We start from the raw sequence: 17,245 nt of genomic DNA, 5'->3' as shown, positions 1-17,245 counted from the left end.
CAGAGGTGATGTCCCTCTTGTGCCCTTTCTAGTAGCAGGATCCTAGACCCAGCTAAGAGAAGGGCTATATTCCTGGTGCTTAAATAGCTTGGTAACCTAAATGTAAATGGTAACCATTTACATGTTGCCTCTATGCCAGTGGATGGGAAATGGTCCTGAGAAGTAGGAAAAGCATTACTAATTTTGTGTGGTAGGTGCATAACATTTGATGGATAAACATATTGTTAAAACCGAAACATCATTAATAGTGTAAGTTCTATAGTACTAATGATATAGTTTTATACTTTGGTATCCATATTACAGTGTTGTGCATAGTACTTTAGTATTGATGTCAAGTATATGATGGTAGTATCAACTTCTATGGCAGGGGCACCATGGATTGGGAGGTGAGTCAAGACTGGTGGGGGAAGTATGCATTGTAGGATTATGGGAGCAGCAGCCTCCCCAGTTCTTTTGTAAATTTGTGTTTGTAAATTGGACAGTATTTGGGATTCTGTTCCTAATTAAAATGAGAGAGAAAGTAAAACCGAATCAAAAGCAGTAGTGTTTGATATAAATGTCTTTTTTTTCTTTTAGTGGCTTTGAAACGTATGTTGAATTTTAATGTTCCTCATGTTAAAAATAACACTGGAGAACCAGTATGGAAGGTAAGACATTTACTGTAATGGGGAGAATTTATCTCTTTCCTTAAATATAGCATATGATGCATTTATTTGATATTACATCACTTATTTTCAAGTCTATATTTAAAAAAAAATTAACTACCTCATTTATTGGAAGCCTGCCTTCATCTTTAAAATAAATACTTTGAAAGTTGGGTAGTATTGTATGTGTCCAGTTAATTTTTCTTTGCCTCAACAAGACTGATAACCTAGATGTTTTGAGATTTAGAGGAAAAGAACACCGACAGATTTTTTTAAAAGTATTATACTCTGTAAAATAAGATCAAAAAGCTTTAGCCTCTCTAAAGAGAGCCCCTTATTAACTTTGCCATCTTCATGCTGTCTCATCATCTATTATTTATTGGAGAAAAAGTTGAAATGTTTATAAAAACATTTATTAACACTTCTGTTATCTCTCAATTGTCCATAACTCTTCTTCATATTCAAAATTTTTAAAAAATTGTTATAAACAGTATTGAACAGCATTATTTCCAATTTTGCAAATATCTTCATTAAAATAGATCCAGTATATTATGCTGTTATGCATCTACAGATTTTCGTTTAGCTAAAAAAAAGTTTTATTGTTATTTTTACACTCCATTTTTGCCTAGAAAAATGTTTTAGAATAATAAATGTATAATATTGCCATATATTAATTTGATAGTACTATAATTTTTAAAAATGAGTTGCTGTATTGTTGCATACTTTTTTAAGTGAGAAATGTTAAATTTAGCATGCTTAAAAATTCAGTGTGATTATCAAATTAGCCAAAATTTACTTTGATATGTCTGAAAATCAAGTTTATTTGTCTTTCAGTAGTAACAGTGTTTCAAAGGAATTTTGGGGGGGTCTGTTTGGGGGCAGGTGCTCATTTTTGACAGATTTGGCCAAGATATTATCTCTCCCCTGCTGTCTGTGAAGGAATTGAGAGACATGGGAATCACTTTGCATCTGTGAGTTTTAACACATTCAAAATCATTTTAAGTTATTTGAAAAGAAATGTTAAAAATTTTTCTGCTGCATGACTGTGATTCCTGGATATTTTGATCGATGGTAGGTGAAACTGGAAATGTGAGACAAAAGTTTGCCAGTGTCTTTTTTAACTCTTAAGAGAATTTCTCAGTGTAAGACTCTGGACCTGCAAGAGTTTGCTTTTCCTTTTTGGGACTACAAAGATGTATTTGTTTAACTCTTTAAGCTGTTGTAATTAGCATATGGGGCGTTCATTATCTTCCCAGTTACTCAGCTTCATACTTTGTACAACTTTATACTCAGAATTATTAACTTTTTTCCATTTAAAAATACTCTGAAAGTAAACACTTCATCCTCGTTCCCTGTATGCACTCATTTTCCAAGTCTTGTCAATTCCACTTCTACATCTCTCACATTAATCTCCTCCCCATTCTTTTGACAGTACCTTAGCTAAGGCTCTGCTCACTTCTCATCCAAGCTAGTTGCTCTTAATTGGCCTCCCTGCCTCAGATCTTTCCTGCCTCTAATCTACCTTCCCCATAGTGGCCCAAATGATAATCCTAAAATACTGGTGTTACCATGTCAGTTCCCTGTTCAAAAATCTTCCCTGGCTCTGTATTGCCTCTAGGCTATAATACAAACTTCTTAGTCTTGAATTTAAAGCACTTCCATATTCTGACGTCTACCTTTCTTTTCAATCTTTATTTTATGTTATTTTTTATAGGCCCTGCGTTCTGGCCAAAGTGGACTAATAACTGTTTTACAAGCCCTGTGTTCCATTCCTTTCCTCTCTGCATTCTCAGAGGCTGTTTTACATGCCTGTAATCCATTTCCTCCTCATCTCTGCCTCTCATAAATAATAACAACGGGGACAGGTAGGTGGCTCAGTGGATAGAGCACCAGCCCTGAAGTCAGGAGGACCTGAGTTCAAATCCAGCCTCAGACCAAACACTTGACACTTACTAGGTGTGTGACCCTGGGCAAGACGCTTAACCCCAATAACCTAAAAAAAATAATAATAATAATAACAATAATATTAATTTGTTCACTCTTGTTTTAGTTGTGTCCAACTTTTTGTGACCCCATTTAGGGTTTTATCAGCAAAGATACTGGAATAGTTTGCTATTTCCTTCTCCAGCTCATTTTACAGATGAAGAAACTGAAGCAGACAGGGTTAAGTGATTGCCCAGGGTCACACAGTAAGTGTCTGAGTCCAGATTTGAACTCAGGAAGAGGAGTTTTCTTGCCTTTTAGGCCTAGCACACTATCCACTGTACCACCTAGATGCCCTCCAATATTAATAGACGGCATTTATATAGCATTTTAAGATTTGCAGAGTGCTTCATAACTATCTCATTTGAGCCAAAAACAACCCTAGGAGATAGGTGATATTACTATTCCAATTTTCAGATGAGGAAACTGAGTCAGACAGGGGCTAAGTGACTTGCCCCGGTTACATTAATAAGAGTCTGAGGCTGGATTTGAACTCAGGTCTTCCTGACTCCAGGGTCTTGCTCTCTGCACTGTTAACCAGCTGGCTTAGCTTGTCTTCCTTCAAGACAGCCTATGTACCTGCACCCCTGTGACCTTTTTTGGTCTGTGCCCTTCATCTAATTGCTAGTGTTCTGTGCTGCCACATTTACCATGTGTTAGGCAAGACATGTTGTAGACAGGTAGGACATGTGCTCCTTAGCCTAGGTAACTGTTAGAATAGTAAATGTATAATGTTGCCATATATTAATTTGATAGTACTATAATTTTTAAAAATGAGTTGCTGTATATTACGTGCCTTGTTCACAGTAAGCACCTAATAAAGCTTTGCAGAATTATTGAACAGTCATCCTTATTTTCTTTGGCTCATTTGATAAATTTGCTGTGATCTAGCTTTGCTAGTTCAGGGTCAATTAAAGGGAAGAGATGACAGGAGAATGTATTTTACAGTGAATTGTTCAAGGACAGTGAGGTAGATAATAAGGAGGGCAGGGCTAACATCAGGTGAGCATCATTGTAAGGTAGAGATGTCAGCCAGCTATCTTTATTTTCATAGCAGTAATAACTGACTTCATGTACTGCTTTGCCCATATTATTTCGTTTGAATCTCACTACAACTCTGAGGTTGTTTCCAAAGAGGAAACTGGGAAACTGGCTCAGAAAGGTTAAGCGACCTGCTCATGATCACACAACTGGACACCAAATTCATTATGCTATCCTGCCTTTCTAGAGCCCTTTCCTTATAACCTCTGGTGAAGAATTGCTGTTTAAGGCCTCCTTGTAGGCATGAATAATTAAGAAGAAAAGTGGTTTGTAATAAGTGGTTAATTTTATACTTCTGACTTTTGACAGGCTTTTGCACTCTGATCGGGATCCGATACCTGATGTCCCAGCAGTTTATTTTGTAATGCCCACAGAAGAAAATATTGACAGAATGTGCCAGGTAACATAACTTCTCCTTATTATTGAATATTGGATTTCATAATAGGTAATCAAAGTATTGTTGTTTAATTTTTAAAAACTATCAAAGCTGGAAAAAATTTATGGCTGCCTTTTGCTTTTATGTCACGTATACTTCCTTTCTCCACTATACAATGAGTCTTCTCTTGTAAGAAGGATTTTAAGAGAAATGGCTTAGCTAAACTCACCAGCACATCAATTGTGACTGGCATCGGCAGGATTTGTAATGTGCTACATCCTAGTGCCCTCCTTCTTTACCAGGACAGATTTTTTTTTTATCTTCAAATTTGCCATGAAAAATGTTGTTGAAGAATTTTTGCTTTTAATTGGTTATTTGATAGAGCCCTTGAGAAGAGAAGCTAGAACAGTTTGGGGGCACCCCACACGTAGGGGATGGGAAGTAAGCAGGATGATGATGATTTTACAAAAGAAGCTGAGAAGAATTGGCTGGATAGCTAAGAGAAGCAAGAGAAAGTAATGTCATGAAAACCCAAAGTGGATGAAGTGGTGGGAGGGAAAGGTGACCTGTAGTGTCAAACGCTGCAGTGAGGTAAGAAGGGCAAGTCCCTGAGAAAATGCTGTTAGATTTGGCAGTTAATCTGTTGGTTGACTCTGCAGTGGTGTAAATGGAAATAACAACAAAAATCTGAAACTGATTTCTCTAATTACAGTGATCAAGCTTTTCTCTATTGAAGAGATGAAAAAATGGACATCTCTCCTTCATTGGAGAAGTCAGGAACTATGGCTGGGGAATATTGTGTGTGCTGTCAGACTCAGCTGAGTGTTGGTTAATTTTGCTGAATTGCTTTCCTTTTTTTTTCTTTAATTTTTGTAGGGTCAATTGTAATTTTTTTAAAAATTGCATTGTTTCTTTGCCATTTTGGGGTCAGTAACATGTCATTGATAAATATACACCAGCTATTTTTCATCTGGACCTGTGATTTCATTGATTTAAGGAACTCTTGGTGAGGAAACTCCTTCTAGCAACACTGATTGTCAGTGTTGTGTCACTTACGGAGCCAGAGATGCCTGGGACTCTTTGAGGTTAAATAACTGTCCAGGGACACATGAGCAGTCTGTATCCAGGGAAGGCCTTAAACTAGGTTCTTCACTTGTCTGAGGCCTCTGATGCTGGTTCTTGATCCATTATGTTATATTTTATCTCTAATTCCTGTTATTTTTTTTTAAATCATAATTTATAGTACTACATAACTATGATAGTCTTTTTTACTTTCTCCAATGTCACATTTATCCTTTATTTTTCAAGCATTTGTGAGCAGTTATGTTATTCAAGTTTAAAATGGATAGCCTTATAAAATCTTATATACAGTATATTTATTGTGTTGACAGGATCTTCGAAATCAGCTTTATGAATCTTATTATTTAAATTTTATTTCTGCTATTTCAAGAAGTAAACTGGAAGATATTGCAAATGCTGCTTTAGCAGCTAGTGCAGTCACACAAGTAGCAAAGGTAAGAACGTTTTGTTTCGCTCTTAGCATTCTAGATCAAAATGTCAGTGTTATGTTATGTTATGTTATGTTATGTTATGTTATGTTATGTTATGTTATGTTATGTTATGTTATTTATAATGACCAGTGTTCTGGTCCCACTTACGAACACTCATTGATGTGGCTAAGTAGGCCCTGTTGTCCAGACTTCAGCAATCAAGGGACATTCATAAATAACCACACCGTCAATACATTTTGTACCAAGTCTGATAATAATGCAGAAAACAAATTACAAAAGTGAAGTAAAAAAGATAGCCTGTAAAGTAATACGAGGGTGATAAGTAGGCTTTACTCAAAAACTTTAAAAAACAAATAGAACAAGTCCTTGTCTTGGGCTGTTGCTTTATTTTTTCTGCTTAGTGTGAATTAGAAGCAGCTTGCTGTTTTAGTCAGCGAGAGTTCTTGTTCACACTGTGCTGATGTTTGTTTTGTGTCAATTACTATAGTCTTAGAGCTCTTTAATTGTGGGAAAATCATAGGGAAGTCATTTTTTTAAAAAAATTTTTATTTGTAGGCAATTGGGGTTAAGTGACTTGCCCAGGGTCACACAGCTAGTAAGTGTCAAGTGTTTGGTCTGAGGCTGGATTTGAACTCAGGTCCTCCTGACTCTGGGGCAGGTGCTCTATGCGCTGTGCCACCTAGCTGCCCCAAGGAAGTCATATCTTAAGATGGCTTGTAGCACAGTTGTCTTTCTTCCTTTCCCTGTGGGTAAGGACAGATCACTTAAAACTCTCTAAGCTTCTGTTTCTTCATCTATAAAATGGAGATAATAATTGCCATACAGGCTTTGTAGGGGGCTTTTGTGAAGGAAACCAATTACAAAAAGTAAGCATTATATAAAAGTGGTGTTGTATTGTCTTTTGAAAGGAAAAAAGTTGGTGGGGAGAACAGTCTTAACTATGACAAATGCATCACATTATAGTCAGAAGTCAGTATTAAATATTTGTAATAATAACTGGTATATAGAATTTGGAGATTTGCAGAGTGCTTTCCATACATCGTTCTCATTTGAGAACAGCCTTACAACCCAGTAGAGGTATTCCTTGCCTCACTTTAGGGACATGAGATGGTTTGCTTCCCCTCTGGCTTTGCCCCTCAGATCCTCATGCGGGTATTTTCAGCATCTGCAGCCAGATGGAACCTCTACCACGGAACCTGCAGTTTGAGTGATAGACAAAGGAGTACAAGACCAGAGTGAAGAAGGCAGCTTAAAAAAAAAAATCAGACAAAGCTGATAACTGATAATCTATGGATAAGGGAAGAGTTCATGACTGAACAAGTGATAGAGAAAGAATGTCAACACAAGATAAAATGCAGTATTTTGATTATATAAAATTAAGTTTTTGCACAAACACATCTAATGTAGTTAAAAATTAGTGGGGAAACAGGTAAATGGGAAAAAGTCTTAATAGCACGCTTTTTGGAAAAATGTCTCAAATCCAAGATATATAAGGAACTGATTCAAATGCATAAAGCCATAACCAGTTCTCCAGTAGATAAATAGTCATCAGGATATAAATGTGCAGTTTTCAAAGGAAGAAATTCAAGCTATCAATAACCATATAAAAATGCTTTAAATCACTAATACTTAGAGAAATGCAAATTAAAGCAATTTTGGGATTCTACCTTAAACCTATTTTACTGTCAAAAAAGAGGAAAATCACAAATACTGGAGAGACTAAAGGGAAACGGGCACGTTAGTACATTCTTGGTGGAACAGTGAATTGGTCCAGCCATCCTGGAAAGCATTTTATAACTACGTCCGTAAACTTATAGACCCTTTGACTTAATTATACTACTGTAAGCAGTATACGTAAAGAGATCAAAGAAACAGAAACAGAACTAATACACAAAATGCTTATAGCAGCTCTTTTCCTCCAAAAATTGGAGACTTGATGTGATGCCTATCTATTGGGAAATTGCTAAACAAATTATGATATGTGAATCTAATAGAATATTACTGTGCCATAAGAAATGTTGGAATGAATTTCATAGGAAACTGGGAAGGCATCTCTGAAATAATGTAGAGAGAAGCAAACAGAAGTAGGACAATTTATACATTGACATTATAGAGAAAAACAACTTTGAAAGACTTAGAACTCTCATCAATATAGTGATAAACACTGGTTCAGAAGATTGCACATGAAACAAGCCATTTGCCTCCTGCTACAGAGATGATGAACTTAAAATGCATACAGAGGCATATGTTTTCCTATACGGCTAATGTGGCAATTTGTTTTGCTGAACTATCCATGGATATTTATGATGAAACTTTTTGTTGTTCCATTTTTGGGGTGTGGTTGTAGGAGGAAGTGGTTGTAGAGGGGCAGAGCTGTGAGAGAGATGGACTGTATGTTTGTTATTACTTAATTTGCAGAAAAAGAAAATCTGTAGTAATATTTGAGCCAGAAGACATTTTAACCACTTACATACAAAGAAAATACCAGAGAGGACACAAAATTTCTCGCCAAATATCTTTTTTTTTTTTAAATGTTAAAGCTGGTTAATTATTGGACTACTTACAGTAAAACCCTAAGGGAATAGATACTTTGCTCAAATCTTTTTGTTAAGAGAAAACAGAGAAATTCCTAATAAAGAAGATTGAAAATAGAATGCTGAAACTTAAAATTACAAAATCTGAATTATATTACCCTAGAGCAACAAACGATCTCTCTAGGTTAGATTCTAATGAGTGCAATTTCTTTGAAAAAAATGGAAAGGCCTTTGTTGTATTCCATCCAATAGGATCCAGCACAACCTTCCTTTATTCTAGAGATTCATTGAATTTACCTGTGGTAGAGGTAGGCAGAATTAAAAATAGTATTTCTCTTTAACTCCTTTCCCTGGACACTGGGAGATTTTAGAGCATCTCCTTTGCCACTAAAGTGACAGAAGAAGGAAGAATCTCCATGATCAGTTTCTACTTCTTTAAAAACTGCAGAAGTATTTAAAAAGGGTTGTAAAACATTTTAAAAATCAGTTACTATAAATACTAGTAAATGCTATTTTTTTAGGGTTTTTTTTAATCATTCTGTGTAAGTAAGGATGTTTTAAATGAATTTTTAGGAAATCCAGAAGTAAAGCACATTTTGATCAAATATGCTGTTACACCATTTTTCTGCTTTTTCATTGTAGGATATTGATGAAGGGTTTTTAAAAATATTATTTCAGCCTAATTTTTACAGTTGGAGATAATTTCTCCATTTTTAATGTGACCGTTGTATTAGATTAGCTGTATTAAAATAATTTTTAAAAATTATCTTAAGGCTTGTGTTGGAAGTGGTCTGGCTCTTCCCGATGATTTTCACCAACTAGGGTTCAGAAAAGTTGGCTGATTTCAGTAATAGAACCTGTTTCTGGCTGAGAGAACTCCTGCTTTGCTCTAAGTGCAATGTATATCAGTACTATTTTTATTGTACACAATGTCTCTACCACTTAGTAGAGTGACCTAATATGCCAAAATCCCAATTTGTTAACACATACTCATCATCAATTACTTTATTACTTTTCTCAGGACACTTTATATTCTTGCTGCATTCATAAAAAGAACTGTCTTGGAACATTTCAGTTATTAATATTTGATAGAGGCATTTAAAATGTTTTTTATTTCTGTACTTTCAGCCTCTCCACATACTACCTAGAATACAGGCAAAATCTTAGGCAGCTAGCTAGTTAGTATAGTGGATAGAGACCTGGAGTCAGGAAGACTTGAATTCATATCCTGCCGCAGATGCTTAATAGCTGTATGATGCTGGTCAAGTTACTTAACTTCTCACTAACCTCACTTTCCTTATTTGTAAAATAAGGAAAGTATATACCTCCTAGGGTTGTCATGCGGTTCAAATGAGATAATATATGAAAAGCACTTTATAAATGCTGGCTGTTATCTTGGAACAAATTATTTTCTTATGGGAATTAAATTTTATTTAATGTTGCTTGAAATAAGTGGGCCATTTGATAGAATCTGGAAACGTTATATAGTCTTATTTTAATTTTTTCTTGGTAGGTCTTTACCTCACTCATTTATAAGTCATATTCTGTCTCATTTTAACTTAAATTGTAATTAACTTTATCTTGTGCAGCCTACCTATTAATTCTATGTATAAGATTTTAAAAATTTTATTAAGATTACAGCTGTAGGGGCAGCTAGATAGCGCAGCGTATAGAGCATCAGCCCTGGAGTCAGGAGAACCTGAGTTCAAATGTGGCCTCAGACACTTACTAGCTGTATGACCCTGGGCAAGTCACTTAACCCCAGTTGCCTAACCAAAAATAAATAAATAAATAATAAAGATTGCAGCTGTCAGGGGAGGACTTTTTTTTTTTAAGGCAATTGGGGTTAAATGACTTGCCCAGAGTCACATAGCTAGTGAGTGTTATGTGTCTGAAGCTGGATTTAAACTCAGGTCTTCCTGACTCCAGGGCATGTGCTCTATCCACTGCACCACCTAGCCGCCCCAGGGAGGAAATGTTATTAACAGTCAAAAGTTTAACAGTACTGCAGTGTTTTTAAAAGTTAAATTTCCTTTAGGAAACCAGATGTTTGTTTGTCAATTTGTTTCAGTTTTTACAGCAACATATAAAACTTTATTTCCAAGTATTTATATTATTTATGTATGCTTCTGGATAGCAAGTTGTTAGTTTCTTGACCACGGGTAGGCTTGGGTGATTATTATATTTTTACGAACACAATTTTGAATATTGGATTGTTTTTATCTACATATTACTTAAGAGAACTTGGAGGAGACATTTTATTACAAAAGAAAAATTTGTACTTATCCACAAGTATTTAGTGACTGTAATGTCTGAGGGGGAAAAGTACTTTAACTATGCTATGGAATTTTGTTTTGATAAACATTTTTGGAAAGGTTAAAAGAAATCAAACCCTGTGGGGTACTATAGGTTGTTGTCCCCATGCTGCTTGTGTTAATACCCTTTCTTCTCCTAATTTAAATAATATTCAATTTTTTTCAAATTCCTAAATGCTATCTCAGTTCTTTGTGTATGGATCAGACTGTAGGTATAATGGAGTGAGTAGATTAAAAAGTAGGTCAGTCAGCAAACTCTTATGATTTAGTACTATACTTAACTAAGCCCTGGGCATATGAAGAAAGGGCAGTTAGGTGGTGCAATGAATAGAGTATCAGGCCTGGAGTTAAGAAGACTCATCTTCTTGAGTTCAAATCTGGCCTCAAACATGTAACTTTTATTAGCTGTGTGACTCTGGGCAAGTCACTTAACCCCAATTGCCTCACTACCAAAAAAAAAGAGCAAACCCCAAATCTGTCCTGAGATATTTGCTAGTTGTATGACCCTTGCCGAGTCACTTAATGCTGTTTGCCTCAGCTTCCTCATCTGTAAAATAAGCTGGAGAAGGAAATGGCAAACCACTCCAGTATCTTTGCTAAGACCCCAGATGGGGTCATAGAGAGCTGAAAACAACTAAACAACAAAATATGAAGAAAGGTAAAAACATAGTACCAGCCCTCAAGTTGCTCAGGCTCTAATGGAGGAACTGCAATAAGCAAAATAACTATGTACATACAAGAGCTATACAATAATATAAACAGAAGATAGTCCCCGAGGGGAAGAGGGGTGGTTGGGTTGGAAAGCAGCTTTTCATTCAATAAGTGAGTGGCTCTTTTTTGCAAAGCATTTGAGTCATCATTCTTACTTCCCATTATGTTCCTTTACTGTTAATACTTTATTTTCCTTTTATCCAGAAGAGCCCACTCTATTTCTAGTTGTTTTAGGCCTATACTTGCATTTTTCTACTTTGTTAAAAGGTAGGCCACTCTACAACTTTCTTTAAAAAAATAGCCTTCAAATTCCCACCAAGTCTCTTCTTAATGTTTTTTTTATTTCACAGAAAACAAAAAGATAAATGATAGTCTAATTTGAATTCCCTTAATGCATTTCAGACATTTATCTTACAATTTGTAGTTGGTATTTTTTAGGAGTGTGGATTTATCCCCAGTTTATATTATAGAGCATTTTTTAATTTCTAAGTTCTAGAGGAAAATATGGTTGTCAAAACATAATTTTAAGTTTTATATTTAAGTTTAAATAGCTTAGAATGGATATCCCTTTTGCTTTTTTAGGCAAATTGTATATTTTTTATTATCCACATTTTTACTTCACTCCTACTAAATTAGGTAATAGTTTAGCTAGCATGATGATCAGTCCTAGTAGTTTCTATTTTTTAGCTCCAGTAGATTTTATCATTGACTAGAACTAAATTATAATAATTCTTTCACAGATGTTCCCTTTTTTCCCTTAGGTTTTTGATCAGTATCTCAATTTTATTACTTTGGAAGATGATATGTTTGTGCTGTGCAATCAAAATAAGGAACTTGTCTCTTATCGTGGTAGGTAAAAGTAAAGATTGTCATATGTGTAGAAATACATAAGTTTAAAGATTTTCTTTTAAAAAGTAATGATTTATGGTGATAGTAATTTTTTTTTTAATTAGAGAATGTTTGGTACTTTAAAACCAGAGTTGTTCATAGATCTATGAATATAAAATCATTAGTAGATCCCAATGTATACTTGGATATCAGCAACCTTATGAATATTAAGATCAAAAAGCATTTGTCTAGTGCCTCTACACTGTTATATTAGGTTTTGTATAGGTTTTAAGATGTAAGTTTCTTAAAAACAGGGCTCAGATAATAACGTCATGAATGATTTCCATCACTGAGATATAATAACCCCCACTCTTTGAAAATATGACTATAAATTGTGGTGTAAAATCTTTTCAGTTTTAATTTACCTGTGGGATAACAAGGCTTAGTACACTTAGTCATAGTTTTAATAAGCAACTTAACTTAGAACTATGTTATTTTAGTTTATTTGGACTTTCATTGGTTTCACTGTCAAATGTGTTGTGAAATGAAATAACTGAAAAGGTAGTTTAGCAGTTTTAGTCTTTCCCCTCATCCCCATCCCAAAGCAGTGATTTCACATGTAGGGAGCTCCCAGGGAGGAATTTACTTTATCCATCCAGATTGATTCCTTTCTGCAATTAATAGTAGTCTTAGAGTTGTCTGGAGCATTCAGGGGTGAAGTGACTTGTACAGATGGTATTTGTCAAGCAGAATTTGAAACCAGATCTTCCTGACTCCCAAGGCCAGGTATTATTACTTCACTACTATCCACTACTCCGTGGTGCCTCTCTTTTACCATTTGGAATATCAGCTTGTTTGCTTAGAGTAGATGGTGGATAAATAGAGAGAGAGGATTTCGATCTTGGCATATGCAAGTAATTAGTTATCTATTATCCCATTGTTAAAAGATAAATGATCTAGTTCCTAAATAGTCTAAGGACTCAATAACAACCATTTTTTTGGTTTAAAATCTAGTAGTTATTTTTGAGTAGTCAAGTACATCTCTTACAATAAACTTTTAATTTTTTTTTCTTAATCAGTAATAGAGTATTTAAAAAATCTTGTGGAGGAATTCACAAGCTTTTTTCATCTTAAAATTTTGCTTCATGTGTACTAAAGAGAGAGCTCATGTATTCTTTAGCACTACTATAAATTCTTTAGCACTCTAGTCTCAACTCACATATTCCGCTAATACTTCTGGCCTTGCTGTATTGTAAACATGACTTCTTAACCATTTTTGTGACATAGATTCCTTTGGCAGTCTGGTGAAGCCTAAGGGTCCCTTGTCAGAATAATGTTTTTAAATACATAAAACACTTAGGATTACCAAGTTAACCAATTATATTGAAATACAGTTATCAACAAAATAGACAATTATTAACCAAAAAAAGGTCACAGAACCCAGGTTAAGAATTCCTTAAGAATCTTTCTGTCTTAGGAGACAGTTTCATGACTTTCTGTGGTTGAAAACGGTTCATCACTTGTAACTAACCTTCTAGTAAAAGTCTTCTTTTAACTTAGTAAGATGGGCCCTCAGAATAATATGGTCTGTTTCAGAAACCGTATGAAAAACTGTTCTTGTCTGGTAGAACCTGCCAGCATTTACATTCAGTTAATGTAGCCTCCAAGAACGCAAGTTAACCTCCCCACTATTTTGTGATATTGGAGGGGCTTTAGTGAGTCACCCTGGCAGAAAGTTGGAAAATTGTTTTCTGCTCAGTTGAAACTCAGATTAGGGATCTCTTTTTCTGTGATGCATATTACAGATAATATAGTGATTTCTGCTAATGTCTCATCCACATAACAGAGTTTGAGTTCCACAAGGGCAGAGACTGTAAAAAGATCTTTTATTTAATCTTTGTTTCTCTCCTAGTCCTAGTATATTGCTCTCCATATAGGTATTTATGTTTGTTGAAGTTGAAGTTTTAGGTAAAGTTAATGTCTTTTAAATTCTGTTTTTCAAATGAGCTACATATAGTTAAACTCTATTTGTAAATTATAGAGTGTCTCCATAGTAAAGTGACTTTTAGTCACTTTTATCGTGGATTTCCTGTTCTTGATTTTTGAGACATAGAATTTAATAATGAAATTTGGACATCATGTTTTTTTATTTTAAGAATGTAATAAAGTGTCTCATACAGCCTTTAGTACTAGAAATATTTAGTGTTAGTAATGCTGTGGAACTATTTAAGCAGTTGTTAATAAATTAATGGATTTGATGTAGACATATTTTTGTTACCTTTTTCCTTTCACCAATTTCATTTTAGCAATTAACAGACCAGATATTACAGACACAGAAATGGAGACCATTATGGACACTATTGTTGACAGCCTCTTTTGCTTTTTTGTTACACTTGGTAAGTTTTAGTTTTATTCTTTTATATGAAGAAAGTTTAATTTTAAATTTATATGTTATTCATGCAGTAGGCTGAGAGATGAAGAGAATAGAAGATACTGCTGTACTTATTGCTGACTATAAAAAAAAATGTTTGCTATGGTAGATCAAAACAACTGACTGAAAAGCTTTCCTGTATTAAGATGTCCACCATCCATACATTAGAATTATGTGAGATAGAACAATTGAGAGAACGTTGTTTGATTATCCTCTGATCATTAATATTAGGTGAGGCATGAAACAGGTTGATACATCTATGCCACTGTCATAAAGAAAATGCTGCTTTAGAGTCCTATTTGAACAGGCATTTCCTATTGGTGATTAGGTTTTCCAAATGTTGTTGATGACATTGATTGCCAACAAGTCCCTTCAGACTTTCAGAATTCCTAAATGTGTTCCATAACCACTCAAAAAAGTTGGGCCTAACTAACCGTGGAACAACCAAGTAGATGAAGGATCAATCAATTAATAGGCATTTATTAAATGCCTAGTACATAACCAGGCCCTGGGGATACAAAGAAAAAATGAAATAGTACTTGCCTTCAAAGAACTTAGTCAATTGAGGGAGACAGTGTGTATCAAGCATGCCTGTGGTACAGATTATGATATGCAGTTGAGTGGATAGTTTATAGAGTTTGTTCATTCACATGTAGATGGACGATGGCAAGTGGACAGTAATGAATTGGGCTCACAATTGGGAAATGAAAAAAGTGGGCTGATTTGCCTTTGGAAAGTTCTTTTAATGACCCCAAAATTCTTCCTGAAACAGATTTATCTTAATATCAGTATTCTTTTGTTGGTTGTTACATGGCTTTGAAAAATGGATCACTACATGTTCTGACTAGTTGAAAATTAGTATTACCCAAAGGTCAGTGGAAGGTGTGCATAAATGGCCTGCCCTATACCCAAGCAGTTATGAATGAGGAGTAGAGTAAAGGATGTCATCAAGTAAATCTGTGACCAAAAAAGATGCTCTGGTCCACTAAGACAGTCTTTTTGCTCCAATGACATCCTCCCTATTTCAAGGCAAAGTGAGGAATGTGGATATCTTTGGTGAACTTTATGGGAGCACATGAGGAAAATGCCTACAGAATGGGCAGGTATGAATGGGTTATCTTCTGTATTGTTATAGGGAATATGATCAATTAAGTCATATTTGAATGAGTTAACATTAATGTGCTACATGAATGTTAACTATTATTATTTATAATTTAATCTACAAAAATTTGTATACCAAAAGACAGCTTCCTTTTTTCTGCCTGGCTGTTTGGAACTCTGGTTTATCTAGATAGTTATGCACACTAATTTTTAGTTGTGCAAACTCCTCTCCTTATAGAGTGCCTTATATGTAATATTTTTTTAAAAAGTCTTAACAGACACTGATAATTTTTAATAATTATCACTCATTGAATGAGCAGAACCCATGTTGCTTTACCGAAGTTCACTTATTGTGGTAAATGTAACTTTTTCTTGAAGCAATTGGTTAGTTGTGAAGTTTGGAGAGAAATATGAAGATCATAAAATCATAAGGTTAGAGGGAATCTTAGATATTACTCATTTTAAAGATGAGCACAGTGTACCCGATAGAGTTTGTGACTTTCCAACTTCATATAATCAGTCTATTCAATTTTTAAATTAATTAGTTAATTTATTTTTAGTTTTCAACATTCACTTCCATAAGATTTTGAGTTCTGAATTCTCTCTCCCTTTCTCCTTCCCCAAGACAGAGTGCAATCTGGTACAGGCTCTACATGTACATTCACATCAGACATATTTTCATATTAGTTATGTTGTAAAGAAGAACTAGATCCAATGGGAGGAACCACGAGAAAGAAGAAACAAACAAACAAAAGAGAGCAAATAGTTTACTTCGATTGGCATTCAGACTCCATAGCTCTTTTTCTGGATGTGGATAGCATTCCATCATGAGTCTTTTGGAGTGTCTTAGATTCTTGCATTGCTAAGAAGAACTAAGTTTATCAGCGTTAGTTGTTGCACAGTGTTGCTATTACTGTGTACGGTGTTCTTCTGTTTCTGCTCACTTCATTCAGCATTAGTTCATATAAATCGTTCCAGGTTTTTCTGAAGTCCTCCTGCTCATCATTTCTTACAGAACAATAGTATTCCATTACATTCATAAACCACAACTTGTTCAGCTATTCCCCAGTTGATGGGCATCCCCTCAATTTCCAATTCTTGGCCATCACAAAAAGAGCTGCTATAAATATTTTTGTATGTGTGGGTCCTTTTCCCATTTTTATGATCTTTTTGAGATACAGGCCTAGAAGTGTTATTGCCAGATCAAAGGATATGCATAGTTTTATAGCCCTTTAGTAATAGTTCCAAGTTGCTCTTCAGAATGGTTGGATCAATTCACAACTCCACCAGCAATGTGTTAGTGTTCCAGTTTTCCCACGTCTTCTCTGGCATTTATCATTTTCCTGTTTTGTCTTTTAGCCAGTCTGATAGTTGTGATATCATCAGTCTTTATTAAGTACCTACTGTGTGTCAGGCATTATGTCAAGTTCTGGGAATACATGGATAAAAATGAAAGTCCCTACTGTGAAATGTTTATGTCCTATCAAGGGAGACATGTACATGTATATGTAGAAGATATATATGAGAATGGAAGGCGCTAACAACTAGAGGGAACAGAAAAGACTTTATGTAGAAGTATGTTAAAGTTGAGCTTTGATGGAAACAGGATTTTTGAGGAGGGAGTACATATCAGATATAGTGCAAAAGCATAGATATGAGATGTGTAATATCATGTGAAGAGGAAAGATGCTTTGGTTAGACTATGGCTTGTCCGAGGTGGGGTAATATATAATAAACCCGGAAAAGCAGGTTATAACCAGATCTGAAAAA

At 34.9% G+C, this 17,245-nt stretch overlaps 1 protein-coding gene across 5 annotated transcripts in view; it reads left to right on the top strand.

Moving 5' to 3' along the window:
• Positions 1 to 17,245, top strand: part of SCFD1 (sec1 family domain containing 1) — a 110,808-nt gene that overhangs the window by 5,569 nt on the left and 87,994 nt on the right. For 2 of the 5 annotated variants that reach the window (XM_021004259.2, XM_021004260.2), the window contains 6 exons: positions 577 to 647; positions 1,527 to 1,615; positions 3,978 to 4,068; positions 5,436 to 5,558; positions 11,877 to 11,964; positions 14,250 to 14,339. In XM_021004259.2, the coding sequence (XP_020859918.1) occupies positions 577 to 647; positions 1,527 to 1,615; positions 3,978 to 4,068; positions 5,436 to 5,558; positions 11,877 to 11,964; positions 14,250 to 14,339 (552 nt within the window). Of the gene's footprint in view, positions 1 to 576; positions 648 to 1,526; positions 1,616 to 2,372; positions 2,510 to 3,977; positions 4,069 to 5,435; positions 5,559 to 11,876; positions 11,965 to 14,249; positions 14,340 to 17,245 lie in introns of those variants that run through there. The other 3 variants (XM_021004261.2, XM_021004262.2, XM_021004263.2) reach the window with 2 other exon arrangements.

This window comes from Phascolarctos cinereus, unplaced genomic scaffold, assembly GCF_003287225.1.
Source record: "Phascolarctos cinereus isolate Bilbo 61053 unplaced genomic scaffold, phaCin_HiC Scaffold_3;HRSCAF=262, whole genome shotgun sequence".
In the NCBI taxonomy this organism is placed as follows: domain Eukaryota; kingdom Metazoa; phylum Chordata; class Mammalia; order Diprotodontia; family Phascolarctidae; genus Phascolarctos; species Phascolarctos cinereus.
The sequence above is the reverse complement of the archived record's forward strand: the minus strand, read 5'-3'. Positions and strand labels throughout refer to the sequence as shown.